Source organism: Lonchura striata, unplaced genomic scaffold (genome assembly GCF_046129695.1).
Source record: "Lonchura striata isolate bLonStr1 unplaced genomic scaffold, bLonStr1.mat Scaffold_91, whole genome shotgun sequence".
NCBI classification, from domain to species: Eukaryota; Metazoa; Chordata; class Aves; order Passeriformes; family Estrildidae; genus Lonchura; species Lonchura striata.
Genome location: NW_027461190.1, coordinates 156,967 through 183,745, shown reverse-complemented (window position 1 = coordinate 183,745; position 26,779 = coordinate 156,967). Strand labels below are relative to the sequence as shown.

At 52.0% G+C, this 26,779-nt stretch overlaps 1 protein-coding gene across 1 annotated transcript in view; it reads left to right on the top strand.

Annotated features, from left to right (window-relative positions):
- The window catches only part of LOC144248803 (uncharacterized), a 538,816-nt gene extending 514,854 nt beyond the window's left edge, over positions 1 to 23,962 (top strand). The window contains 2 exon segments of the mRNA XM_077790790.1: positions 3,519 to 4,263; positions 23,199 to 23,962. Coding sequence (XP_077646916.1) covers positions 3,519 to 4,263; positions 23,199 to 23,937 — 1,484 coding nt within the window. The 3' untranslated portion in view covers positions 23,938 to 23,962.
- Positions 23,963 to 26,779: the final 2,817 nt, after the last annotated feature.

Here is a 26,779-nt window from a genome sequence, read left to right as displayed (position 1 = left end):
TTGTAGGGCCTCTCCCCAGTGTGGATGTGTAAGTGCCTGACAAGGTGGGATTTGCAGCTGAAGCCCTTCCCACACTCCCCACACTCGTAGACCCAATCCCGGTGTGGATCATCAGGTGTTGTTTCAGATTGTTGCTCTGCCTGAAGCTCTTCCCACACTCTGAGCACTTGTAGGGCTTCTCCCCATCATGAAGCTTCTCAGGGACCACCAGCTCTGAGCTCTGGCTGAAGCTCTGCCCACCTTCCTGGCCCAGGGTGGGTCTTTCCTCCTCAGAGCATCCTGGACTGGCCTTGCAGCCCTTCCTCCTCTGGGATCTCCAGGGCTTTTCCTCCCCGTTGGATTCCTGCGATGTGGAGTTGCTCAAAACAGATTCTTCCATGAGGTTCTGCTGCAGGTATTTGTCCTTCCTGGTCTCCACGATCAGCTCTTGCTCTGGGGGAGGAAGGACAAGGAGTAGATGGGATTTGCCTCCGTGCCAGAGGGAAGGGCAAGGAGATCCCCCAAGTGTATCCCCAGCAGGAGGGCACCGGCAGCGGGGCTGTCCTGCAGGTGGGGCCCAGGCTGGGCTGGGAGATGGAGCAGGAGAGAGGGAGAAAGGGGCACTGACTTCCTCCTCACCTGCTTGGGAGTCCTGAGGCATCTTCCTCTTCCTCGCAACCTTCTTCTCCATCTGGTGAATGTTTGGGTATGGGAAATCCTGTTTTGGGAGGAAAACAAGTGATGAGCACAGTGAGTTTTGTACTGGCTTCAAAGCAAACCAGGGGGAGAGTCTAAGCCAGAATGACAATTGACTAAGAAAATTAAGATCAAGGCAATGATAGAGAAACACTGCCTTAACCTGACAAAGTCAGGATATAACCGGACACCCCGTTGCTCAGGGTGGTGGTAGCTGTCTGATGAAATGGTGGCTGCAGCCCGGCTTGAGTGATAAACGTGATTCTGTCAAAGCAGTGATCCTGTAGAAGGGTCTGGTCTTCCTCTGAAGATCCAGTGGTGCTTATGGAGCTCTTGTCCTCTGGGAATCCAGTAGGCAAGGTGGTTGTGGTGTTGCAAATGGTGAGATTATATCCAGGTAGGAATGCTTGGTTCCTCCCCCTGGGTGGAGCATCCCACAATGGGATGATGTAATTTTATCAGTGCTGCAGTGACACTCAATGGCCCATTAACAGAAGATGGCCCCTGGAGGGCGTTATCAGGGCTGAGCCATGGAAGAGATAAAGAACACTGCCCCACCTGTTGATAACAGTTTTTGGAGATGGGGACTGAAAACACTTTTGGTTACATCTGACACTGTAACCTGAAACAGTGAGGCAATCCCTGCTCGGGGTGGGGGGTGAACACCACCCCCCTTACCCAAACTGGCTCAGGTGTAAAACCCCCACCCTGGGAAGGCCACGCACACAGTGGACAATGTCACACTTGCCCTGCTCCAGGGGAGATCTCTGTCCCTGTCACTCCCTTGCTCTCTCCTCTTTTTCTTTCCATCTCTCTCTCTACCTCACATTTACTGGTCAATAAAATCCACTTTGGATTTGGTCTTGTTAGCACCTTAATTGGGGCAGAGACATCTCTCTAACAATTTTATTATCCAGATTGCAACATTATTTTACACAGTGAGTTCAGGGCTCTGTTGTCTGACCCCAGGTGCCTTTGACAACAGCAGGGTTCTCTCCTCTGAGGAGAGTTTCTGGAGGAACTCTTGGAAGCTTGGATGCAGCTTCCTCTGAGTGACTTTTGGGAGAACTTACGAGGAAAATGGCTCTTGTGGGTGGCCAGTGTAAAGAAAATATTTTGTTTTCCTTCTTTGAAAATTCTGTTAAAATCACTGGAGGAAAGGGAACAAATGATACCAGCAAGACTGACAAGGATCATTCACCTCAAAGTGAGGAACACAAGGCTACTTAAATCCTACAAGAAGCCCAGCTCAAGTAGGTAAATACCCAAATAACTCCTGAATTCACGGGCTTTGGGGGGAGAAGCATTATTTTCTTGGTCCCTGTCACCTTTGTGATAGCTACACAGACCTTTCTCTTCCTTTTAATAATCTGTATTGGGACAAATTTCCATGGGGTTTTTTTTTGGTTTTTTTTTGGTTTTTTTTTGGTTTTTTTTTTTTTTTTTGGAACCTGCCATCATCTGAGCTGGAGCTGTGCTGGAACTCATGAAATTTGGAATTGCCAGAGAATTGCTTCTGTTGTTGGTCTATTCATGTTTGGGATTTATTTGTGTTTCCATCAGAAATGACTTGTGGGAAGAGCAAATCTTCCTCAAGGCATTTTATGTAGGGTTAACTTTGATTTCTGCTGAGTTTGTTTTGTCCAGTGTCCAGGAGATGCTCAAGGGGTCTCTGGTTTTGGTTTGGCCCTAATTTACTTCTGATTTGTCTTTATCACTTAAAAACACCTGAAAAATTACTAAAAAGAGTATTGACCAGACATGTCAGAAGTCCCACCATTTAAGAGGTATTTGAGGTGGACTTTATCGTTTGGGAACATATTCTGGAGGATTTGTGGGTTCTTGGGGGATATCTGGTAGTATTCTCCATATCTTTGCACTCCAAAACCCAAAGTGGATTTGTCTGTCACCTCAAAGTGACTCAATCCTACCTCAAAATGGCTGGTTCTCACCTCAGTCCCATGCTAAAATTGCTCAATTCCTCAGCCTCCAGGATGAGATGGGGTGGGAAGGTGATCGGGAGAAGTGAGATCCAAATTTGAGGGTGTGGGGTCAGGATTGTGTGGGGCTGGGTGGGTGTGATTTATTTTGATAATAAGTAAAACTATCAGAATTATTGATTTCTGTCCCATTCAGTTTCTGTCAGTTCTGGTTTGCTTTTCAGAGTGCTGCCTTCTCAGCTGATTTTGTTTGTGTCCTCCTGTCCCAGACTGAAAAGCAAGATGTGTTCTATTTGCCATCTGTATGGCAGTTGTCCTGTGTTAAGTGGGCAGTTTTTCCTTATCTCTTCCACAATCAATCCTCCCTCAGGACAGACATTTGCTGATAATGGGCTATTGAATGTCACTGCATGAATGATAAGAAATGTGGAGAGTTTTGTGTATGAATGGCTTCATGAGAAAGGACATGACTACGTGCAGTTAGTGAAGCAGTAGCTGAAAATTGCATAGTGCAGCAATAGCAGATGTAGCAATAATATCTTATGTCCTTGGGTAAGCTGGTTCACAACAGTAGAATGGTCAGCAAAAAGATAAATGTAAGGGAAAACAATGCAAGCTCAGAAAGCTCCAAAGGCAGGGTTGACCTGTTTTTAATACACCAATGATGAGCCTAAGTTTTGCAATATGCATGAGCTTCATTATAACGGGTATAACTGTACATGTGTGCTTGGAATAAACTGAGATTTGTTGACATTATAGAATGGACTTGTCTCCCGTCATTTTTCCACACCTTGGCACAGGAATCCAACAGGGAGGAAAATCCCCAGAGATCCCACAGGAGGAAGGGCTGCAAACCCAGCCCAGGGTGTTCAGAGGAGCAAAGACCCACCCTGGGCCAGGAAGGTGGGCAGAGCTTCAGCCAGAGCTCAGAGCTGGTGGTCCCTGAGAAGCTTCATGATGGGGAGAAGCCCTACAAGTGCTCAGAGTGTGGGAAGAGCTTCAGGCAGAGCAACAATCTGAAACAACACCTGATGATCCACACTGGGGAATGGCCCTACGAGTGTGGGGAGTGTGGGAAGGGATTCAGCTGCAGCTCTGCCCTTGTCACCCACTAACGCATCCACACTGGGGAGAGACCCTACGAGTGTCCCGAGTGTCAGAAGAGGTTTCACACCAGCTCTGATCTCCTCCTGCACCAGTGGATTCACACGGATGAGAGGCCCTTCCACTGCCCTGACTGTGGGAAGGGCTTCAAGCGCAACTCCACCCTCGTCACCCACCGGCACATCCACACTGGGGAGAGGCCCTACAAGTGTGAGGAATGTGGGAAGAGCTTCAGGACAAGATCCCACTTGCTCTGCCACCAGATCACCCACACTGGGGAAAGGCCATACAAGTGTGAGCAATGTGGGAAGGGCTTCAGCCAGAGGTCCAACCTGAACATCCACCAGAGGATCCACCCTGGGGAGAGGCTCTATGAGTGTCCTGAGTGTCAGAAGAAGTTTAAGACCAGCTTAAATCTCCTCTGCCATCAGCGGATTCACACCGAGGAGAGGCCCTTCCGCTGCCCCGACTGCAGGAAGGGCTTCAAGTGCAACTCCACCCTTGTCAAGCACCGGCGCATCCACACCGGGGAGAGGCCCTACGAGTGTCCCCTGTGTGGGAAGAGCTTCACCCAGAGCTCTCACTTGACCAAACACCAACAGAGGCACTAGTAAAGGAAGCCCTGTGAGTCCCCCAACTGCATGAAGAGCTTTGTACACTGCTCCAGCCTTACCCCCATGGGAAGACCCATTTTGGGCACAGGCCTGTTGACCCACATTCCCTGTGATCCATGTTGGTAAGACATCTGACTGGTTATCTTTTTGGTTTGGCCCTAATGTTCTTCTGATTTTTCCTTATCAAATAAAACACCTGAAATAGGACTGAAAAGAAAGTAATTATTCAGAGATTTCCAAAGTCCAACCCTTTAACAGGTATTTGAGAAGGAATTTATACTTTGGGCACATATTCTGGAGGATTTTTGGGTTCTTGGGGGATTTCAGGCAGTGTTGTCCATATCTTTGCACTCCTGAAGTCAAGATGGATTGATCTGTCACCTCAAAATGACTCCGTCTCACTGAAAAAACCAATTTTTACCACAAAAGGTTACAATCCCACCTCAAAATGGCTTGTTTCCACCTCAAAAAATTCTAACCCATGACAAAATATCCAATTCCACAGCCTCCAGGGTGAGATGGGGTAGGAGGGAAATTAGGAAAAGTGGGATCCAAATTTTAATGGTGTGGGATCATGATTGTGTGCAGCTGGGTGTATGGGATATATTTTGATAGTAAATAAAACTCAGAATTATTGATTTCTGTCCCATTAATTTTCAGTCAGTTTTGTTTGGCTTTTCAGAGTGCCACCTTCTCAGTTGATTGTGTTTGTGTCCTCCTTTCCCTCCCACCTCTCTTTGCATATTCAGTTTCTCTCTCAGGGCCTCCCTTGACCCAGGGCAGCTCCCACCAAAGACCCTGCCCTGATTTCATTCCCAGTCCATGAGCTACAACAACCATGGGTGAAGTTAGGAAGGCTGGCAGTGAAATGTCACTCTAAGATCTTGCTCCACTCAGCTTCTGGCTCTTCCATAAGAGCTTTGCCTTCAAGGGCAGGAACATCTTTTCCTGGCTGGGAACTGGAATTCCAGCCCCTGGGAAAGTGTGCCATGGATCCCAGAGGGGCCTTCCCGAGGCTCCCAGGGTGCTGCTCCTGCCGTGCCTCCCAAGGAGCTGTGCAGGGCAGGGGACAAAGTGCAGCAGCTGTGTTGGTTCTGCAGTGCCACAACAGCCCCTGGTTCCAGGAGTTTCCACACTGCCAAAAGCGATTCCTGGGTTCCATGATGCCCTGCTGTGTCCCCATGGATATTTGGTGCCATGAAGTTCTTCGGTGTCACAATGGCCACCTCACTCCATGAGCTTCCACAATGTCCAAATGGCCTCCTTGGATGGGCAGTGTCACCATGGGCCATTGGCTCCATGCAGCCCTGCTGGGTCACCATGGACTCCTTGGTTCCATGGGACCCCAGGGTCACAATTGACTCCTTGCTTCCACATCACCCCTTAAGTGCCAAAATGGCCCCTTCGTTCCATGGGGAACACAAAAGATTTATAGAAACATTGAGGAAATCCTGCTCAACACAGCTGGGAATATCTGCCTGCATTCTAAAAAGAGGTTAAAGGTGAGGATGGCACCAGCAGCTTCCATCTGCAACAGAGATCCAGGAAAAGGACAGGGACAGAGAATTCAGCTGGGAGGCTCAAAGAATTCTGCTTTCAGAGATCATATCTGGTCACACTGTCCCTTGTAGATAGGTGACACCATTCCAGGCAGCCTGTACTGAGCAGGTGGTTCCTGAGTGGGGTTTGTTGTTCAGGAAACCTGATCATGCTTTTCCATTCTTTCCTTCCCAAGAGGAAAACTTCTCCTGGGCCCGTGTGCAGGCAGAGCCCTGAGGAGAGCAGGTGGGACACGGTGCAATGGGCTGGGACATGGAGCTGCAGAGCTCAGCGACAAGGTTCTGCTGCAGGGCACAGGGATGTCAGTGCCAGGTGGGCGATGTCAGACATGGTGAGGCTGGGGGTGAGGAGCAGCTTGTCCAAACAGGGTCAGCCCTCACGGGGCTCATTCTTCTACATGCCCAGACCTCCTAAGGGGAACTTTAGCGTCAAGATCACCTGGGGAATACTTCTAACAGCTCTTCTCTGAATTGGGAAATAAAAAAATATTACATTGATAAAAGAAAAGAAGTCATGAGGTGAACTTGGAAATCTTCCTCCTTAACAGAACTCCAAACTGGCTTCAATCAGCCGCACAAGCCCTGGAGACCTGAAGACGATTGAAGGAAGACAAAGCGTCCCTGAGGGTTTTCTTTGTTTTGATGATCCCCACGGTGGATTCGAGCCCCTGTCCAGGATCATGAGGCACTGAGAGAAGGCTGAAGAAGCTGCTCAAGGAGTCAGGAGCAAAACTCCAAGTCCCTTGGAGCATCACTGGACCCCACTGAGGACAGGGACTGCCAAAGGCTACCAGGGACTGGTGAGAGCAGATCCTTGAGACCAGGATTGCAGGGAGCCCAAGGCTCAGAGCAGGGAACTGCAATGTTGAGCAAGGCATGGGCTGGCTGGGGGAAGCAGAAAGGCCAAGCCCTGAGCCCAGCCTGGCACAGCAGAGCCTGTCCCTCACGGGTGGCTCGGGGCTGTTTGTGGGGCAGGGGGATGTGAGGGGCAGCAAGGACAAATGTCACAAACCTGTGTGACCCTGCAGATCCTCATGGAACCAAGGGGCCATTGTGACACTGTGGGAAGTTTTGGAACCAAGGGGACCATTGTGGCACTGTGGGGACTCATGGAATCAAGGAAACCACCGTGGAATTCAGTGATCACAAGGAACTAAGGGTCCATGGTGAGCTTGTGCATCTGCAGTGTCACAGAGGAGCCGTTGTGACACAGCGAGGGCACACAGAGCTGAGGGGCCATTGTGACACATCAGGGCTTTGTGGAACCACAAAGCCAATGTGACACTGCAAGGCCTCATGGAAGCATGGGGCCATTGTGACACTGCAGAAGCAAGGGGAACATTGTGACACTCCAGGGCCTGATGGAGCCAAGGAGACCATTGTGACTTTGTGTGGTCCCACAGAACCACGGGAACATGGAACAGGTCTGGCTGGCTGGGCCTCCTGGGGTCCACCTGAACACCTTGGTATGATTAGAGCTGCTTCTCATCTCCTCTGAAGCACTGGGTCTCTGGGCTTCACTTCCTATGAGAGAGAACTGTCCTTCTCCTCCAGGGACCCAGGGCCAAAATTGGGATTCCTTCTGCAAATTTGCTTATATTGCAAAGATTGTTCCCAGATGAAATCTGCCAGGAGAAACAAGTCTGGCTGCCTTGGCCACCCGGGGGCCACCTCTCATCTGCCTTTCAAACACTGGGACCATGTGCTTTTCTTTATTATGGGAAGAAAACATCCATTTCAACCAGGTACCCATGGCCAAAATTGGGCATCTGCCTACAGAATTCCCTATATCCAATGATAGCTCCCAGGAAAATGATGCCAGGAATCACAAATCTGGCTGGCCTTGGCTTCCTGAGGGCTCGCACTCATGTGCCTCTGAAACACTGGGACTCTGTGCTTTCATTCCTAATGAAAATAACTCTTCTTCCTGTCTAGGTGCCCATGGCCAAAACTGAGATTCCACCTCCAAAATGCTCTATGTCCAAGGATAGCCCCTAGATGAAAGTTGTCAGGAGAGAGAGGTCTGGCTGGCTTGGCCTAAGGCTGGCCACATCTCATCTTCTTCTAGAACACTTGGATTTTGTGCTTTTCTTTCCTATAGGAAAAAACCATCCATCCTGAGCAGGCGTCCATGGCCAGAACTGGAATTCCACCTCCAAAACTCTGTACATCCAATGATTGCTCCCAGTGAAATCTGCCAGGACAGACAGATCTGGCTGCCCTTGGCCTCTTGGGGATGCCTCTCACCTGCTTTCAAAACACTGGGGTCAGTGCTTTCCTTCCAATGAAAAAGACCTGTTCTTCTTCTCAAGGTGTTCATGGTCAAAATTGAGATACCTTCTCCCAAATTCCATATATCCAAGGATCTCTCCATGACAAAAGCTGCCAGAACAAACAGGTCTGGCTGGCTTGGCCTCTCAAGAGCCACCTCTCTTCACTTCTGCCTTTGAAACACTGGGGGTCTGTGCTTTCCTTCCTATGGAAAAGAATTGTCCTTCTTATCTACACAGAAATGGCTGAAATTGGGGTTCCACTTCCCAAATTCCCTATATCCAAGGGTTGCTTTCAGACAAAAGCTACCAGGACAGAGAAGTCTGGCTGCCTTAGGCCTCTGGTGGAAGCCTTTCATCTGTCCCTGAAACACCGGTGTTCCGTGCTTTTCTTCCTGTGGAAAAGAACCATCCTTCTACTTTGGGTGTCCATGTCTGAAATTGGGATTCCACCTCTAAAATTCCCTATATCCAAGGGTTGTTCCCAGACAAAATCTGCCAGTACCATCAAGTCTGGCTGGCCTTGGTCTAATGTGGCTGCCCCTGCCACACTGGGGCTCGGTTCTTTCCTTCCCATGGAGATCACTGTGACACTGTGGGCACCTCATGGAAACAAGGGGATCATTGTGGCACCACTGGAGCCCATGGAACCAAGGGGCCATGGTGACACCACGGGGCTTCATGGATCCAGAGACCATTATGACTCTGTGGGGCCTGATGGATCCATGGAGACCATTCCGACCCTTCACGGCCTGGTGTCACCAAGGGGGCATTGTGACACCTCAGGGCCTCCTGGAAGCAAGGGACCATTGGGACACTGTGGGGCCCCATGGAAGCAAGGGAAACATGGACCAGGTCTGGCCGGCTTGGCCTGCCAGGAGCCACCTGACAGGTCAGGGTGGTATTAGGATGTCAAGGGCTGCTTCTCATCAGCTCCTGGAGCACTGCGGCTCCGTGCTTTCCTTCCTATGGAAAAGAACCATCTGTCTTTTCAGATGCACATTGCCAAAATCGGTACTCTCCCAAAAATGTTCCCTATATGCAAGAGTATCTCCCAGACAAAAACCTGCCATCTCAGGCTGGCCTTTTCCTCTTGTGGTCACCTCTCATCTGCCCCTAAAACAGTGGGGATCTGTCCCTTCATTCCTATGGAAAAGAACTGGACTTCATGTCCAGGAACCATGGCCAAAATTAAAGTTAGCTACTGAGCCCGGCCGGGCTCACGGAACCATCTTCAGCCCCGGGCAGATATTGACTCTGCCAGTGCTGCCATCCTCCCTCCAGTGAGAGAAAAGGACACAGGGCAGGCACACAGAGGAGCAGCATGGACACACCGAGGGCAGGGAAGAGGAAGTTGAGTCCCGTATGGGAGGGATGAGGAGATGCCTTGATCTTGGGGCAGAAATCCTCTGCTAAAGCTATGGAGAAGGATGTCGTTGATACCTCAAACTCTCTTTTTCCCCATAACACATTGAAAAGTATGGGGAGATGACTTGTTTCAGCAAAGGCCTCCATGCTAAAGTAAGCAAATGTTGTAGTAGCTGTGATCCCATGAGAAGTTTGAACAGAGAAAGAGAGCACACTGATGAGACCCTGTGTCCTCAGGGAGAGAAGAAGACCTCTGTTCCCAGAGATGAAGATGATTTCAGAAAGAGATGAAGAGAACCTTTGCTCTTAAACAGCTCATCTTTAAACCAATACCCCATAAGCTGGCAAGGCTCATGAACACAGCTCTGGGAACGGCTGTGAAAAAATTGGAGGGACTTCACAATTGCAGATTATTCCAGGCAGCTGCTATTTCTGGAAATGAAAAGCCATGAGATAACTGTTTTCTTGTGGATAAGCCTCCATAACATTAACAAGAGGAGTTTCTCTCCCTAACTGAACTGAAGACAGACTATTGTAGAGGTGGTAAAGTGACAGAAAATTTTAGGTTTTGTCGCTTTACATTGTCAAGTTTTATAGAGAGGGGAAGTGTTCTGAAAGTTTTGTTCTGATCCTCATCACTCACTCTTTTAGTTGCTGTTAATAAACTTTTCTTTATACACTTTTAAAATTTTGAGCCCACTTTGCCTTTCTCCTAATCCTACCTCACAGCAGGAAATGAGTAAGTATATTCTAGTGTATGCACTGGTAATTAGCCAACACTAAACCCGCCATACTAATTGATGAATTGGCTGAGAAATCTCAAATTGGCAAAGCAAAACCACTACAGAAACTTCCTGATGAACTGCCCCAGACAAGAGGGAAATCAAGGCAGAGCCATGGTTTGTCAGGACTTGCTTGATCCTAATGAGCCCCGTGGTGCATTTGGAGCTGAGACCTGGAACCTCAGGGCCTGAGAGAAGATTGCACAAACCTATCCAAGTGTCAAAATCAGAAGAAAACCCAAAAGTGTCTCAAAGAATTAATGGGCCTCCATGAAGTCCATCCTTAACACAGGCTCCTCTTGGCCTCCGTGGAGGAGATAATTGGAGTCCAGGATTGCACAAAAACCTCTCAGAGACTCAAAATGGCACAAAAAACACTCAATGTAGGAAGGAAAATCCAAAGTTCCAGAAAAAAGTTGTGTATCTCAAAGCATTAATGAGCCCAACTGATTGTGAGTACAAAGCCTCTCCAGGGACTAATTACAGTAGATAATTGGGGCCATGATTGCAGAAACCTCTCAAAGACTCCAAGGCAAAAGGAAAAGCCAAAGTCCTTTGAAAAACCTGCAGTCCCTGGGAGCATGAAGGAGCCCCCAGGGCCATTCCTGACCAAGGCTCCCCAGGGACTCCTTCCAGCAGATCCTTGAGGCCACTGGGATGTGGGCTAGGGGGGGATGCTGAGGGCAGGACCAGGGGGTGACAGTGCCCAGCCTGGCTGGGGCTGTGCCAGGAGGCCCCAGGGCCTCAGGACAAGGTGTCTCCTCACAGCCCTTGGTGGCACAGACCCTGCTGTGCCCCAGGGCACCAAGACTTGGCTTCTCTTTGTCCCCACCTGGCATCAGTGCCTCCAGTTCTCTGCTCTGCCTGGGGCCTGGGGACACTTTCTCAGTCGTGTCCCTCAGTGGGACCCATTAAAAGTCCAAGAAACTTTGGAGTTGGATTCTGACTTGGAGTTCTGGAGAGTTTCTGCAGCTCCCTCTCAGGGCCTGATGTTCAGGGCTGAGCACAAAGCCCCAGAGGGTCATTAAAGTCCTTGTGCTGTGTCTGTGCTGCTGAGCTGGGCCGGGCTCCTGGCACAGAGGGTGATCCTGGTAACCAAGCAGAGCTTCAAAAGCACATTTCTCTTGCTGAGCATCTCTTCTGCCAGCCCAGCAGGGCTGGGGCACTGCCTGCAGCCAGCCTGGGCACAGCAGAGGCACAGAGAGCTTCAATCAGTCAGGGCTGGGAAGGGGCTGAGAAGTGCCTGGGGCAGAATCACTGCCAGCCCTTGGCACAGGAACCTCTGGCTGCAGGACAATGCAGCTGCAGCTCCTGGAGAGATCTCCTAAAGCTGGAACATCCCAATGCCCACAGAGCCTGTGCGTGCATTCTCTGCTCATCTCCTGTGCAGAGCAGCCAGGGGTGCCCAGGGCTGTCCTGCAGAGCAGGGTCCTGCAGCCCAGGGCGCTGTGCTGGGCCAGGGACTCTGCTGCCTGCCAGGGACAGCTCTCAGCCGGCCCTGGAGCTGCTCCCAGCGCTGGCCAGGAGCTGTGGGGGGAAGGAGCCACCCTGAGCAGGGCAGGTGCTGCTGCTGAGAGGGGCTGGCTGGGGCAGGGCTGCTCCAGCTCCAGACCAGCTCCGGAGGATGCTTCCCAAAGAAGGTAAGCCTGGTATTGCTGTAAAGGTCAGGAGCTTTCCTGAGAGTGTTTTCAATTTTCTGCTTGGAGAAAAATGATGAAGTTGTGATGGTGATAAAAATATTTTTGCTTTTTATATATTTTTCATATATTCATAGTTCTGTAAATTACTGTTACATAGTTTTAAAATTAAAATCCTTAACTAACTCTATTAAACTCTTAAATAACTCTTTTTAACTACTATTATATATTTAATGTATTTATCATCCTTAATTAACTCTAGTATGTTTCCTTACCTTATCTTAGATTTTAGAACTATAACCTGTCTAAATACATTTTTAAAGTGCTATCTAATCTTTTTATCAGAGAAAGAACCCACAAGAAGAGTATTTTGGGATTTCAATGTGAGCAGTGATAAGAAAAACTGGAACAAAGAAGGCGCTGGACTTATTCCAGTGGGTTGAGCCAGGGGTGTGTAACTGGGTACTGAATATCCCATTGGATGTTCCTGTTAAATATCCTAAAAAATCAACATTAACAAATTGTTGAAATCAGGGGCTGGGTGTGCCTCATCCCCACTGGGACACCTGGAAGCTTCCAATAAAGGTCTGGTTTTTACTTTACTGTTCTAATACTGTTGCAAGGTCTTTTTTTCTCCTTCAATTATAGACAACAGGGGGTTGAGAGAAGCAGAACAGGAACTGAAATCCCAGAATGACAGAACATTCTGAGTTGAAAGGGATACACAGGATCATCAAAGGAATGTTCGAACATGTCCAGAGACTCCAGAACTGTGACTTTGGGTGGTCAGTGTCTCTGCTGGGAGCCTCCCAAAGGGCCTTCAGCCACTCCTCGGCCCTGGGCAGCAGCAGCATCACCTCTGCAGGGCCCAGCAGGGCTCTCCTGAGCTGCCCTTGCCCAGCTGCACACAGAGCCTGCCCCAGCCAGGGCCCTGCACACAGGCAGGTTTCTGTAGGGCCGGGCCGAGGGCACACAGGGTGGGATGGGCTCTGTGAGCGCTGGCAGGGACAAGGCACCTCTCAGGAGGGGATGTCCAGGCCCAGGGAGATGCTCAGGGAAGCAGAGGGGGCTGAACAGAGCAGTGCTGGGGGAACAAGCCCATCCAGCCCCTCAGCTTCCCTCAGCCACAGGGAATCCTTTGCCTCTCACATCTCTCAGTGCCAAACTCTGAGTGCAGCAGGAATGCTGGGGATTTCTGACCTCAAAGAGACAGGAATCGTGTCTGGGTAGGAAATCAATTCCTAAATCCAACCCCTGCCATCAATTTCTCTTAGATATGTAAGTGCAGATGGTACCAACCCTTTCTGCAGTAGGAGTGATTCCCCTGACAGATCCTGAATATCCAGCCTTGTCTCTCTGCCAAATGGCCACAAACCCAGGGCAGTGGGGCAGGGATGGCTCCTCGAGAGCCCCCACGCCCAGGCCTGTCTGCTTCTGGCACACTCAGCCAGCACAACTGGAGCTCAGGCAGGGACCTGGGTGAAGGATTTCCCAGAGCAGGAACAAGGGTGGGTGAGTCCCAGTAGGACAGGCTGCAGGGAATGGCCCAGGTTTGGCTCCAAGCAGCCTCTCCTCACTTGTCCCTGTCCTTTCTCCATGAACAGGTGCCCATGTGCAGCCACAGCAAATGTCCAACAGCAGCTCCATCAGCCACTTCCTCCTGCTGGCACTGGCAAACACGCGGCAGCTGCAGCTCCTGCACTTCTGCCTCTTCCTGGGCATCTCCCTGGCTGCCCTCCTGGGCAACGGCCTCATCATCAGCGCCGTAGCCTGCGGCCACCACCTGCACACGCCCATGTTCTTCTTCCTGCTCAACCTGGCCCTCAGCGACCTGGGCTCCATCTACACCACTGTCCCCAAAGCCATGCACAATTCCTTCTGGGACACCAGGAACATCTCCTACACAGGATGTGCTGCACAATTTTTTTTTTCTTTTCTGTGCTGCAACAGAATATTTCCTGCTGACCATCATGTGCTACGACCGCTACGTATCCATCTGCAAACCCCTGCACTACGGGACCCTCCTGGGCAGCAGAGCTTGTGCCCACATGGCAGCAGCTGCCTGGCCCAGTGCCTTTCTCAATGCTCTGCTGCACACAGCCAATACATTTTCCCTGCCCCTGGGCCATGGCAATGCCCTGGGCCAGTTCTTCTGTGATATCCCACAGATCCTCAAGCTCTCCTGCTCCAATTCCCACCTCAGGGAACTTGAGCTTCTTGTGGTTACTAGCAGTTTATCTTCTTGTTGTTTTGTGTTCATTGTTTTCTCCTATGTACAGATCGTCAGGGCTGTGCTGAGGATCCCTTCTGAGCAGGGACGGCACAAAGCCTTTTCCACCTGCCTCCCTCACCTGGCTGTAGTCTCTCTCTTTGTCAGCACTGCAGAATTTGCTCAACTGAAGCCCGCCTCGATGTCCTCCCCATCCCTGGATCTGGCCCTGTCAGTTCTGCGCGACGACATCCTGCTCAGCGTGGGCAACTGAGCCCTTGAAGGACTTAGTGTCAGGTCAAGGCTTCCTTTCCCTCTCAAAGCCTTCCCTTGGCAGCCTTGGGCAGGGGATTCATCCTCCCTCCCTCCTCCTTCCCACAGACCTGCTCGAAACCACTCCGTGGGCACTTTCCATTCTCTGTGTCTGTCCTCAAGTGCATTGCCAACCTGGGTCAGTTCTGGCCCTGTCCTGAGCTCCCAGGAGCTCACAGGCTGAGATGGCAACGCTCAGCCACACCAGGGCCCTGCCCCTGCCAGCAGCACCACCACAAGCAGCAGCAGCAGCAGCAGCAGCAGCAGCAGCAGCAGCTGCAGTCTCCTCTCAGCTGTTGGTGCCCCTGCACTGCAGCCCCTCCCGCTGGCACCAACGTTCCCTCATGGCCTTGGAGACAGTCCTGAATCCATCCATGGGGTCACAGAGCCATGGAATCCCAGAGTTCCAGGTTCCTGTAATCCTAGAGTCATTGAATCCTGAGAACCACACTCAGAGGAGGAGGAGGGGGAGGAGGAGGAGGACGAGGAGGAGGAAGAGAAGGAGGAGGAGGAGGAGGACCACGACGAGGACGAGGAGGACGAGGAGGAGGAGGAGGAAGAGGAGGAGGAGGAGGATGAGGAGGAGGAGGACGAGGAGGAGGATGAGGAGGACGAGGAGGACGAGGAGGAGGAGGAGGACGAGGAGGAGGAGGACGAGGACGAGAAGGATGAGGACGAGGACGAGGAGGAGGAGAACAAAGAGGAGGAGGAGGACTGGGAGGAGGACGAGGAAGAGGAGGAGGAGGAGGACGAGGACGAGGAGGACGAGGAGGAGGAGGAGGATGAGGAGGAGGAGGATGATGAGGAGGATGAGGATGAGGAGGAGGAGGACGAGGAGGAGAACGAGGACGAGGAGGACGAGGAGAAAGAGGAGGAGGACGAGGAGGAGGAAAAGGAGGACGAGGACGAGGAGGAGGAGGACGAGGAGGAGGAGGACGAGGAGGAGGATGAGGAGCAGGCGGAGGAGGACAAAGAGGAGGAGGAGGACGAGGAGGAGGACGAGGAGGAGGAGGACGAGGAGGAGGAGGAGGAGGACGAAGATGAGGAGGAGGAGGACGAGGAGGAGGATGAGGAGCAGGCGGAGGAGGACAAAGAGGAGGAGGAGGACGATGAGGAGGACGAGGAGGAGGAGGACGAGGAGGAGGAGGAGGAGGACGAAGACGAGGAGGAGGAGGACGAGGAGGAGGAGGATGAGGAGGAGGATGAGGAGGACGAGGAGGAGCAGGACGAGGACGAGGACGAGGACAAGGACGAGGAGCAGGAGGACGAGGAGGAGGAGGAGGCTGAAGAGGAGGAGGAGGAGGACGGGGAGGACGAGGAGGAGGACGAGGAGGAGGAGGACGAGGAGGAGGAAAAAGAGGACAAGGACGAGGAGGAGGACGAGGAGGAGGAGGACGAGGAAGAGGAGGATGAGGAGGAGGAGGACGAGGAGGAGGAGGACAAGGAGGAGGACGAGGAGGAGGAGGAGGAGGAGGACGAAGATGAGGAGGAGGAGGTCGAGGAGGGGGAGGACGAGGAGGAGGAGGAGGAGGACGAGGAGGAGGAGGACGAGGAGGAGGAAAAAGAGGACAAGGACGAGGAGGAGGACGAGGAGGAGGAGGACGAGGAAGAGGAGGATGAGGAGGAGGAGGACGAGGAGGAGGAGGACAAGGAGGAGGACGAGGAGGAGGAGGAGGAGGAGGACGAAGATGAGGAGGAGGAGGTCGAGGAGGGGGAGGACGAGGAGGAGGAGGACGAGGAGGAGGAGGACGAGGAGGAGGAGGAGGAGGACAAAGAGGAGGAGGAGAACGAGGAGGAGGATGAGGAGGAGGAGGAGGAGGAGGAGGAGGATGACGAGGAGGTGGAGGACGAGGACGAGGAGGAGGAGGACGAGGAGGAGGAGGACGAGGAGGAGGAGGACGAGGACGCGGAGGAGGAAAATGAGGACGAGGACGAGGAGGAGGACGAAGAGGAGGACGAGGAGGAGGAGGAGGCTGAAGAGGAGGAGGAGGAGGACGAGGAGGACGAGGAAGAGGACAAGGAGGAGGAGGACGAGGATGAGGAGGAGGAGGACGAGGAGGAGGAGGATGAGGAGGAGGATGAGGATGAAGAGGAGGAGGACGAGGACGAGGAGGAGGAGGACGAGGAGGAGGAGGAGGGTGAGGAGTAGGAGGAGGAGGACGAGGACGTGGATGAAGTTGACTAGGAGGAGGAGGAGGAAGAGGAGGAGGAAGAGGAGGGGGTGGAGGAGGAGGAGGAGGAGGATGAGGACGAGGATGAGGAGGAGAAGGACGAGGAGGAGGAGGAGGAGGAGGAGGACGAGGAGGAGTATGAGGACGAGAAGGAGGAGGACGAGGATGAGGACGAGAAATAGGATGAGGAGGAGGACGAGGAGAAGGTCAAGGAGGATGAGTAGGACTACGAGGACGACGTGGAGGACGAGGAGGACGAGGAGGAGGGCCAGGAGGAGGACGAGAATGAGGAGGACGAGGAGGAAGACAAGGAGGAGGAAAAGGAGGACGAGGACGAGGAGGAGGACGAGGAGGAGGAGGATGAGGAGGAGGAGGACGAGGAGGAGGAGGATGAGGAGGAGGAGGACGAGGAGGAGGAGGAGGAGGATGAGGAGGAGGAGGACGAGGAGGAGGATGAGGAGGACGAGGAGGACGAGGAGGAGGAGGAGGACGAGGAGGAGGAGGACGAGGACGAGAAGGATGAGGACGAGGACGAGGAGGAGGAGAACAAAGAGGAGGAGGAGGACTGGGAGGAGGACGAGGAAGAGGAGGAGGAGGAGGACGAGGACGAGGAGGACGAGGAGGAGGAGGAGGATGAGGAGGAGGAGGATGATGAGGAGGATGAGGATGAGGAGGAGGAGGACGAGGAGGAGAACGAGGACGAGGAGGACGAGGAGAAAGAGGAGGAGGACGAGGAGGAGGAAAAGGAGGACGAGGACGAGGAGGAGGAGGACGAGGAGGAGGACGACGAGGAGGAGGATGAGGAGCAGGCGGAGGAGGACAAAGAGGAGGAGGAGGACGAGGAGGAGGACGAGGAGGAGGAGGACGAGGAGGAGGAGGAGGAGGACGAAGATGAGGAGGAGGAGGACGAGGAGGAGGATGAGGAGCAGGCGGAGGAGGACAAAGAGGAGGAGGAGGACGATGAGGAGGACGAGGAGGAGGAGGACGAGGAGGAGGAGGAGGAGGACGAAGACGAGGAGGAGGAGGACGAGGAGGAGGAGGATGAGGAGGAGGATGAGGAGGACGAGGAGGAGCAGGACGAGGACGAGGACGAGGACAAGGACGAGGAGCAGGAGGACGAGGAGGAGGAGGAGGCTGAAGAGGAGGAGGAGGAGGACGGGGAGGACGAGGAGGAGGACGAGGAGGAGGAGGACGAGGAGGAGGAAAAAGAGGACAAGGACGAGGAGGAGGACGAGGAGGAGGAGGACGAGGAAGAGGAGGATGAGGAGGAGGAGGACGAGGAGGAGGAGGACAAGGAGGAGGACGAGGAGGAGGAGGAGGACGAAGATGAGGAGGAGGAGGTCGAGGAGGGGGAGGACGAGGAGGAGGAGGAGGAGGAGGAGGAGGAGGAGGACGAGGAGGAGGAAAAAGAGGACAAGGACGAGGAGGAGGACGAGGAGGAGGAGGACGAGGAAGAGGAGGATGAGGAGGAGGAGGACGAGGAGGAGGAGGACAAGGAGGAGGACGAGGAGGAGGAGGAGGAGGAGGACGAAGATGAGGAGGAGGAGGTCGAGGAGGGGGAGGACGAGGAGGAGGAGGACGAGGAGGAGGAGGACGAGGAGGAGGAGGAGGAGGACAAAGAGGAGGAGGAGAACGAGGAGGAGGATGAGGAGGAGGAGGAGGAGGAGGAGGAGGATGACGAGGAGGTGGAGGACGAGGACGAGGAGGAGGAGGACGAGGAGGAGGAGGACGAGGAGGAGGAGGACGAGGACGCGGAGGAGGAAAATGAGGACGAGGACGAGGAGGAGGACGAAGAGGAGGACGAGGAGGAGGAGGAGGCTGAAGAGGAGGAGGAGGAGGACGAGGAGGACGAGGAAGAGGACAAGGAGGAGGAGGACGAGGATGAGGAGGAGGAGGACGAGGAGGAGGAGGATGAGGAGGAGGATGAGGATGAAGAGGAGGAGGACGAGGACGAGGAGGAGGAGGACGAGGAGGAGGAGGAGGGTGAGGAGTAGGAGGAGGAGGACGAGGACGTGGATGAAGTTGACTAGGAGGAGGAGGAGGAAGAGGAGGAGGAAGAGGAGGGGGTGGAGGAGGAGGAGGAGGAGGATGAGGACGAGGATGAGGAGGAGAAGGACGAGGAGGAGGAGGAGGAGGAGGAGGACGAGGAGGAGTATGAGGACGAGAAGGAGGAGGACGAGGATGAGGACGAGAAATAGGATGAGGAGGAGGACGAGGAGAAGGTCAAGGAGGATGAGTAGGACTACGAGGACGACGTGGAGGACGAGGAGGACGAGGAGGAGGGCCAGGAGGAGGACGAGAATGAGGAGGACGAGGAGGAAGACAAGGAGGAGGAAAAGGAGGACGAGGACGAGGAGGAGGACGAGGAGGAGGAGGATGAGGAGGAGGAGGACGAGGAGGAGGAGGATGAGGAGGAGGAGGACGAGGAGGAGGAGGATGAGGAGTAGGAGGAGGAAGAGGACGAGGAGGAGGAGGACGAGGAGGAGGAGGACGAGGAGGAGGAGGAGGATGAAGAGGAGGAGGAGGAGGACGACGAGGACGAGGAGGAGGAGGACGAGGAGGAGGTGGACGAGGAGGAGGAGGAGGACGAGGAGGAGGAGGAGGAGGACGAGGACGAGGATGAGGAGGAGGAGGAGGGGGATGAGGAAGAGGGGGAGGCGGACGAGTAAGAGGAGGAGGAGGAGAAAGGAGATGAACAGGAGGAGGTGGAGGACAAGGAGGAGAATAAAGAGGAGGAGGACAAGGATGAGGAGGAGGAGGAGGAGAAGGACGAGGAGGATGAGGATGAGCAGGATGGGGAGGACGAGGAGAAGGAATAGGAGGAAGATGAGGAGGAGGAGAAGGAGGAGAATGAGGATGAGGAGGACAATGAGGAGGATGAGGAGGATAAGGATGCGGAGGATAAGGAGGAGGAGGATGAGGAGGAGGACAAGGATGAGGAAAAGGACAAGGATGAGGAGGAGAAGGAGGACGAGGAGGACAAGTAGGACAAGGAGGAGGAGGACGAGGAAGACGAGGAGGAGGAGGAGGAATAGGAGGATAAAGAGGATGAGAATGAGGATGTGTAGGGGGAAATTGAGGAGGAGGAGGATAAGGATGAGCAGGACAAGGAGGTGGAGGAGGAGGGGGAGGACTAGGATGACAAGGAGGACAAGGAGGACGAGGATGAGGAGGAGGAGGAGGAGGAGGAGGAGGAGGAGGAGGAGGAGGAGGAGGAGGAGGAGGAGGACGAGTAAATGGAGGACGAGGACGAGGAGGAGTTTGGGGGTTTGTAATTTTCCCTTCTTCCCCCCATTCACCCTGCCCCTTTCTTATGCGTTCCTTGTGTAAATAATGACGTGAGACTAGTCCATTCTATAATGTCAACAAGTCTCAGTTTATTCCAAGCACACATGTACAGTTATACCCGTTATAATGAAGCTCATGCATATTGCAAAACTTAGGCTCATCATTGGTGTATTAAAAACAGGTCAACCCCGCCTTTGGAGCTTTCTGAGCTTGCTTTGTTTTCCCTTACATTTATCTTTTTGCTGACCATTCTACTGTTGGGAACCAGCTTACCCAAGGACATAAGATATTATTGCTACATCTGCTATTGCTGCACTATGCAATTTTCAGCTACTGCTTCACTAACTGCACGTAGTCATGTCCTTTCTCACGAAGCCATTCATACACAAAACTCTCCACATTTCTTATCATTCATGCTGTGACATTCAATAGCCCATTATCAGCAAGTGTCTGTCCTGAGGGAGGATTGATTGTGGAAGAGATAAGGAAAAACTGCCCACTTAACACAGGACAACTGCCATACAGATGGCAAATAGAACACATCTTGCTTTTCAGTCTGGGACAGGAGGTCACAAACAAAATCAGCTGAGAAGGCGGCACTCTGAAAATCAAATCAGAACTGACAGAAAATGAATGGGACAGAAATCAATAATTCTGATAGTTTTACTTATTATCAAAATAAATCACACCCACCCAGCCCCACACAATCCTGACCCCACACCCTCAAATTTGGATCTCGCTTCTCCCGATCACCTTCCAACCCCATCTCATCCTGGAGGCTGAAGAATTGAGCAATTTTGGCATGGGACTGAGGTGGGAACCAGCCATTTTGAGGTGTGATTGAGTCACTGTGAGGTGACAGACAAATCCACATTGGGTTTTGGAGTGCAAAGATATGGAGAATACTACCAGATATCCCCCAAGAACCCACAAATCCTCCAGAATATGTTCCCAAACAGTAAAGTCCACCTCAAATACCTCTTAAATGGTGGGACTTCTGACATCTCCGGTCAATACTCTTTTTAGTCATTTTTCAGGTGTTTTTAAGTGATAAAGACAAATCAGAAGTAAATTAGGGCCAAACCAAAACCAGAGACCCCTTGAGCATCTCCTGGACACTGGACAAAACAAACTCAGCAGAAATCAAAGTTAACCCTACATAAAATGCCTTGAGGAAGATTTGCTCTTCCCACAAGTCATTTCTGATGGAAACACAAATAAATCCCAAACATGAATAGACAAACAACAGAAGCAATTCTCTGGCAATTCCAAATTTCATCAGTTCCAGTACAGCTCCAGCTCAGATGCTGGCAGGTTCCAAAAAAAAATAAAAAACAAACAAACAAACAAAAAAAAACCCATGGAAATTTGGCCCAATACAGATTATTAAAAGGAAGGGAAAGGTCTGTGTAGCTATCACAAAGGTGACAGGGACCAAGAAAATAATGCTTCTCCCCCCAAAGCCCGTGAATTCAGGAGTTATTTGGGAATTTACCTACTTGAGCTGGGCTTCTTGTAGGATTTAAGTAGCCTTGTGTTCCTCACTTTGAGGTGAATGATCCTTGTCAGTCTTGCTGGTATCATTTGTTCCCTTTCCTCCAGTGATTTTAACAGAATTTTCAAAGAAGGAAAACAAAATATTTTCTTTACACTGGCCACCCACAAGAGCCATTTTCCTCGTAAGTTCTCCCAAAAGTCACTCAGAGGAAGCTGCATCCAAGCTTCCAAGAGTTCCTCCAGAAAGAGCCACAAACTCCTCAGAGGATAGAAACATGCTGTTGTCAAAGGCACTTGGGGTCAGACAACAGAGCCCTGAACTCACTGTGTAAAATAATGTTGCAATCTGGATAATAAAATTGTTAGAGAGATGCCTCTGCCCCAATTAAGGTGCTCACAAGACCAAATCCAAAGTGGATTTTATTGAACAGTAAATGTGAGGTAGAGAGAGATGCAAAGAAAGAGAAAAGGGGAGAGAGCAAGGGAGTGACAGGGACAGAGATCTCCCCTGGGGCAGGGCAAGTGTGACATTGTCCCCTGTGTGCGTGGCCTTCCCAGGGTGGGGGTTTTACACCTGAGCCAGTTTGGGTAAGGGGGGTGGTGTTCACCCCCCACCTCGAGCAGGGATTGCCTCACTGTTTCAGGTTTCAGTGTCAGATGTAACCAAAAGTGTTTTCAGTCCCCATCTCCAAAAACTGTTATCAACAGGTGGGGCAGTGTTCTTTATCTCTTCCATGGCTCAGCCCTGATAACGCCCTCCAGGGTCCATCTTCTGTTAATGGGCCACTGAGTGTCACTGCAGGACTGATAAAATTACATCATCCCATTGTGGGATGCTCCGCCCAGGGGGAGGAACCAAGCATTCCTACCTGGATATAATCTCACCCTTGCAACACCACGATCACCTTGCCTACTGCATTCCCAGAGGAGAAGAGCTCCATAAGCACCACTGGACCTTCAGAGGAAGACCAGACCCTTCTAGAGGATCACTGCTTTGACAGAATCACATTCATCACTCCAGCTGGACTGCAGCCACCATTTCATCAGCCTGCTACCACCACCCTGACCAACGGGGTGTCAGGTTATATCCTGACTCTGTCAGATTAAGACAGTGTTCCTGCATCATTGCCTTGATCTTAATTTTCTTATTCAATTGTCATTCTGGCTTAGACTCTCCCCCTGGTTTGCCTTCCAACCAGTAACAAACTCACTGTGCTCATAACTTTTTTCCTCCCAAAACAGGATTTCCCATCCCCAAAAATTCGCCAGATGGAGGAGGAGGCTGCAAGGAAGAGGAAGATGCCCTGGGACACCGAGGCAGGTGAGGAGGAAGTCAGTGCCCCTTTCCCCCTCTCTCCTGCTCCATCTCCCAGCCCAGCACAGCCCCCGCCTGCAGGACAGCCCCGCTGCCAGTGCCCTCCTGCCGGGGACGCACTGGGGGGATCTCCTTGCCCTTCCCTGCGGCACGGAGGCAAATCCCATCCTCTCCCTGTTCTTCCTCCCCCAGACAAGGAGAAGAAGATAAAGACCAGGGAGGATAAATCCCCGCAGCAGAACCTCATGGAAGAGGCCATTTTGAGCAGCTCCATGGTGCAGGAATACAACAGTGAGGAAATGCCCCAGAGATGCCACAGGAGGAGGGGCTGCAAACCCAGCCCAGGATGCTCTGAGGAGGAAAGACCCACTCTGGGCCAGGAAGGTGGGCAGAGCTTCAGCCAGAGCTCGGAGCTGGTGGTGCCTGAGAAGCTTCCTGATGGGGAGAAGCCCTACAGGTGCTTGGAGTGTGGGAAGAGCTTCAGGAAGAGCAACAGCCTGATCTGCCACCAGATGATCCACACTGGGGAATGGGCCTACGAGTGTGGGGACTGTGGGAAGGGCTTCAGCTGCAGCTCTGCCCTTGTCACCCACCAACGCATCCACACTGGGGAGAGGCCCTATGAGTGTCCTGAGTGTCAGAAGAGGTTTCACACCAGCTCCACTCTCCTCCTGCACCAGCGGATTCACACGGATGAGAGGCCCTTCCACTGCCCGGACTGTGGGAAGGGATTCAAGCGCAACTCCACCCTCGTCACCCACCGGCACATCCACACCAGGGAGAAGCCCTATGAGTGTAAGGAATGTGGGATGAGCTGCAGCACAAGATCCAACTTGATCCGCCACCAGAGGATCCACACTGGGGAAAGGCCATACAAGTGTGAGCAATGTGAGAAGGGCTTCAGCCAGAGGTCCAACCTGATCATCCACCAAATGATCCACACTGACAAGAGGCCCTATGAGTGTCCTGAGTGTCAGAAGAAGTTTAAGACCACATCTAATCTCCTCTGCCATCAGCGGATTCACATGGATGAGAGGCCCTTCCGCTGCCCCGACTGTGGGAAGGGCTTCAAGTACAACTCCTCCCTTGTCAAGCACCGGCGCATCCACACTGGGGAGAGGCCCTACGAGTGTCCCCAGTGTGGGAAGAGCTTCACCCAGAGCTCTCACTTGACCAAACACCAACGGAGGCACTAGTAAAGGAAGCCCTGAGAGTCCCCAAACTGCATGAAGATCTTTGTGCCCTGCTCCAGCCTTATCCCCCATGGGAAGACCCATGCTGTGCAAAGGCCTGGTGACCCACATTCCCTGTGATCCATGTTGGGAAGACACCTGACTGGTCATCTTTTTGGTTTGGCCTTAACATTCTTCAGATATGTCTTTATCAATTAAAACACCTGAAATAGGACTGAAAAGAAAGTAATTATTCAGAGATTCAAAGTCCAACCCTTTAACAGGTATTTGAGATGAAATTTATAGTCTGGGGACATATTCTGAAGGATTTGTGGGTTCTTGGGGGATTTCAGGCTGTGTTCTCCACATCTTTGCCCTCCCAAAGTCAAGATGGATTGATCTGTCACCTCAAAATGACTCAGTCTCACTGAAAACACCCAAATCTTACCCCACCTCAAAATGGCTTATTTCCACCTCAAAAAACTCTAACCCATGACAAAAGAACCAATTCCACAGCCTCCAGTGTGAGATGGGGTAGGAGGGAAATTGGGAGAAGTGGGATCCAAATTTAAAGGGTGTGGGATCACGATTGTGTGCAGCTGGGTGTATGGGATATATTTTGAAAGTAAATAAAACATTCAGAATTATTGCTTCCTGTCCCATTAATTTTCAGTCAGTTCTGTTTTGCTTTTCAGAGTGCCACCTTCTCAGTTGATTGTGTTTGTGTCCTCCTTTCTCTCCTGCCTTCCTTTGCCTGCTCTGTTTATCTCTCAGTGTCTCCCTTGACCCAGGGAAGCTCCCACCAAAGGCCCTGCCCTGATTTCATTCCCAATCCATGAACTACAACCACCATGGGTGAAGTTATGAAGGCTGGCAGTGAAATGTCACTCTAAGATCTTGCTCCACTTGGCTTTTGACTCTTCCACAAGAGCTTTGCCTTCAAGGGCAGGATCATCTTTTCCTGGCTGGGAACTGTAATTCCATGCCCAAGGAGTGTGTGCCATGGATCCCAGAGGGGCATTCCCGAGGCTCCCAGGGTGCTGCTCCTGCCGTGCCTCCCAAGGAGCTGTGCAGGACAGGGGACAAGGTGCAGCAGCTGTGTTGGTGCTGCAGTGCCACCACGGCCTCTGGTTCCATGAGTTTCTGCACTGCCAACAACGGTTCCTGGGTTCCATGATGCCCTGCTGTGTCCCCATGGATATTTGGTGTCATGAAGTTCTTCAGTGTCACAATGGCCACCTCACTCCATGAGCTTCTGCAGTATCCAAATGGCCTCCTTGGATGGGCAGTGTCACCATGGACCATTGGCTCCATGCAGCCCTGCTGGGTCACCATGGACTCCTTGGTTCCATGAGGTTCTGGGGGTGTCTCCATGGTTTCCTTGGATCCACAGTGTCACAATGGACCACTGGATCCACGTGGCCCTGCTGTGTCACTGTGGCCCCTTGGTTCCATGGGACCCCAGGGTCACAATTGACTCCTTGCTTCCACGTCACCCCCTCAGTGCCAAAATGGCCCCTTCATTCCATGAGTGGCACAAAAGATTTATAGAAACATTGAGCAAATCCTGTTTAATGCACCTGGGAACATCTGTTTGCATTCCAAAGAGAGGTTAAAGATGAGGATGGCACCAGCAGCTTCCATCTGCAACATGGATCTAGGGAAAGGACAGGGACAGAGAATTCAGCTGGGAGACTCAAAGAATTCTGCTTTCAGAGATCATATCTGGTCACACTGTCCCTTGTAGATAGGTGACACCATTCCAGGCAGCCTGTACTGAGCAGGTGGTTCCTGAGTGGGGTTTGTTGTTCAGGAAACCTGATCATGCTTTTCCATTCTTTCCTTCCCAAGAGGAAAACTTCTCCTGGGCCCGTGTGCAGGCAGAGCCCTGAGGAGAGCAGGTGGGACATGGTGCAATGGGCTGGGACATGGAGCTGCAGAGCCCAGGGACAAGGTTCTGCTGCAGGGGACAGGGATGTCAGTGCCAGGTGGGCGATGTCAGACATGGTGAGGCTTGGGGTGAGGAGCAGCTTGTCCAAACAGGGTCAGTCCTCAGGGGGCTCATTCTGGTACATGCCCAGACCTCCTAAGGAGACATTCAGTGTCAGGATCACCTGGGGAATGCTTCTATCTGCTCTTCTCCAAACTGGGAAATAAAAAACCCCACTCATTTGATTGAAGAATAAAAGGTCATGAGGTGCATGTGGAAATCTTCCTCCTTAACAGAACTCCAGACTGACTCCAGTCAGCTGCACAAGCCCTGGAGGCTTGCAGACAATTGAATAAAGACAAAGCATCCGTGAGGGCTTTCTGTATTTTGACGATCCCCACCGTGGTTTTGGGACAGAGTCCAGGACCCTCAGGTACTGAGAGAAGGCTGAAGAAGCTGCTCAAGGAGTCAGGAGCAAAACTCAAAGTGACCTGGAGCATCACTGGGCCCCACTGAGGGCAGGGACTGCCAAAGGCTCCCAGGTTGTGGGAACTCAAAATGTCCCTCAGATATTTTTAGAGGTTCCAGGCCTTGGTCAGAAGCATTTTTGACCCTGGCAGACAGCTGGAAACAGCTGTGATTTTGTGTTTGAACCATGGAATGAATTACCAAATTTGAAGGTGGAACAAGCAGTCACAAAGGGTTAGATAGAATAGTAAAAGTAGTTACAAAGTAGAGGGGAATTTTTTTTAGTATTGTACAGGGGGGTTTTAGCACATGTACGGGGGGGGTGTTTCTATTGTACATGGGGGTCAGAAGTTCTAAGATGGAGGAAAGTGGGATGATCCTGTTCTTCCTCCTTCTTCTTCCTTGCCTCCATGTTCTTGGTGATGTTGGCACTCACAGGTTGGTTTAGAGTAGAAAAGCACTTGGTAA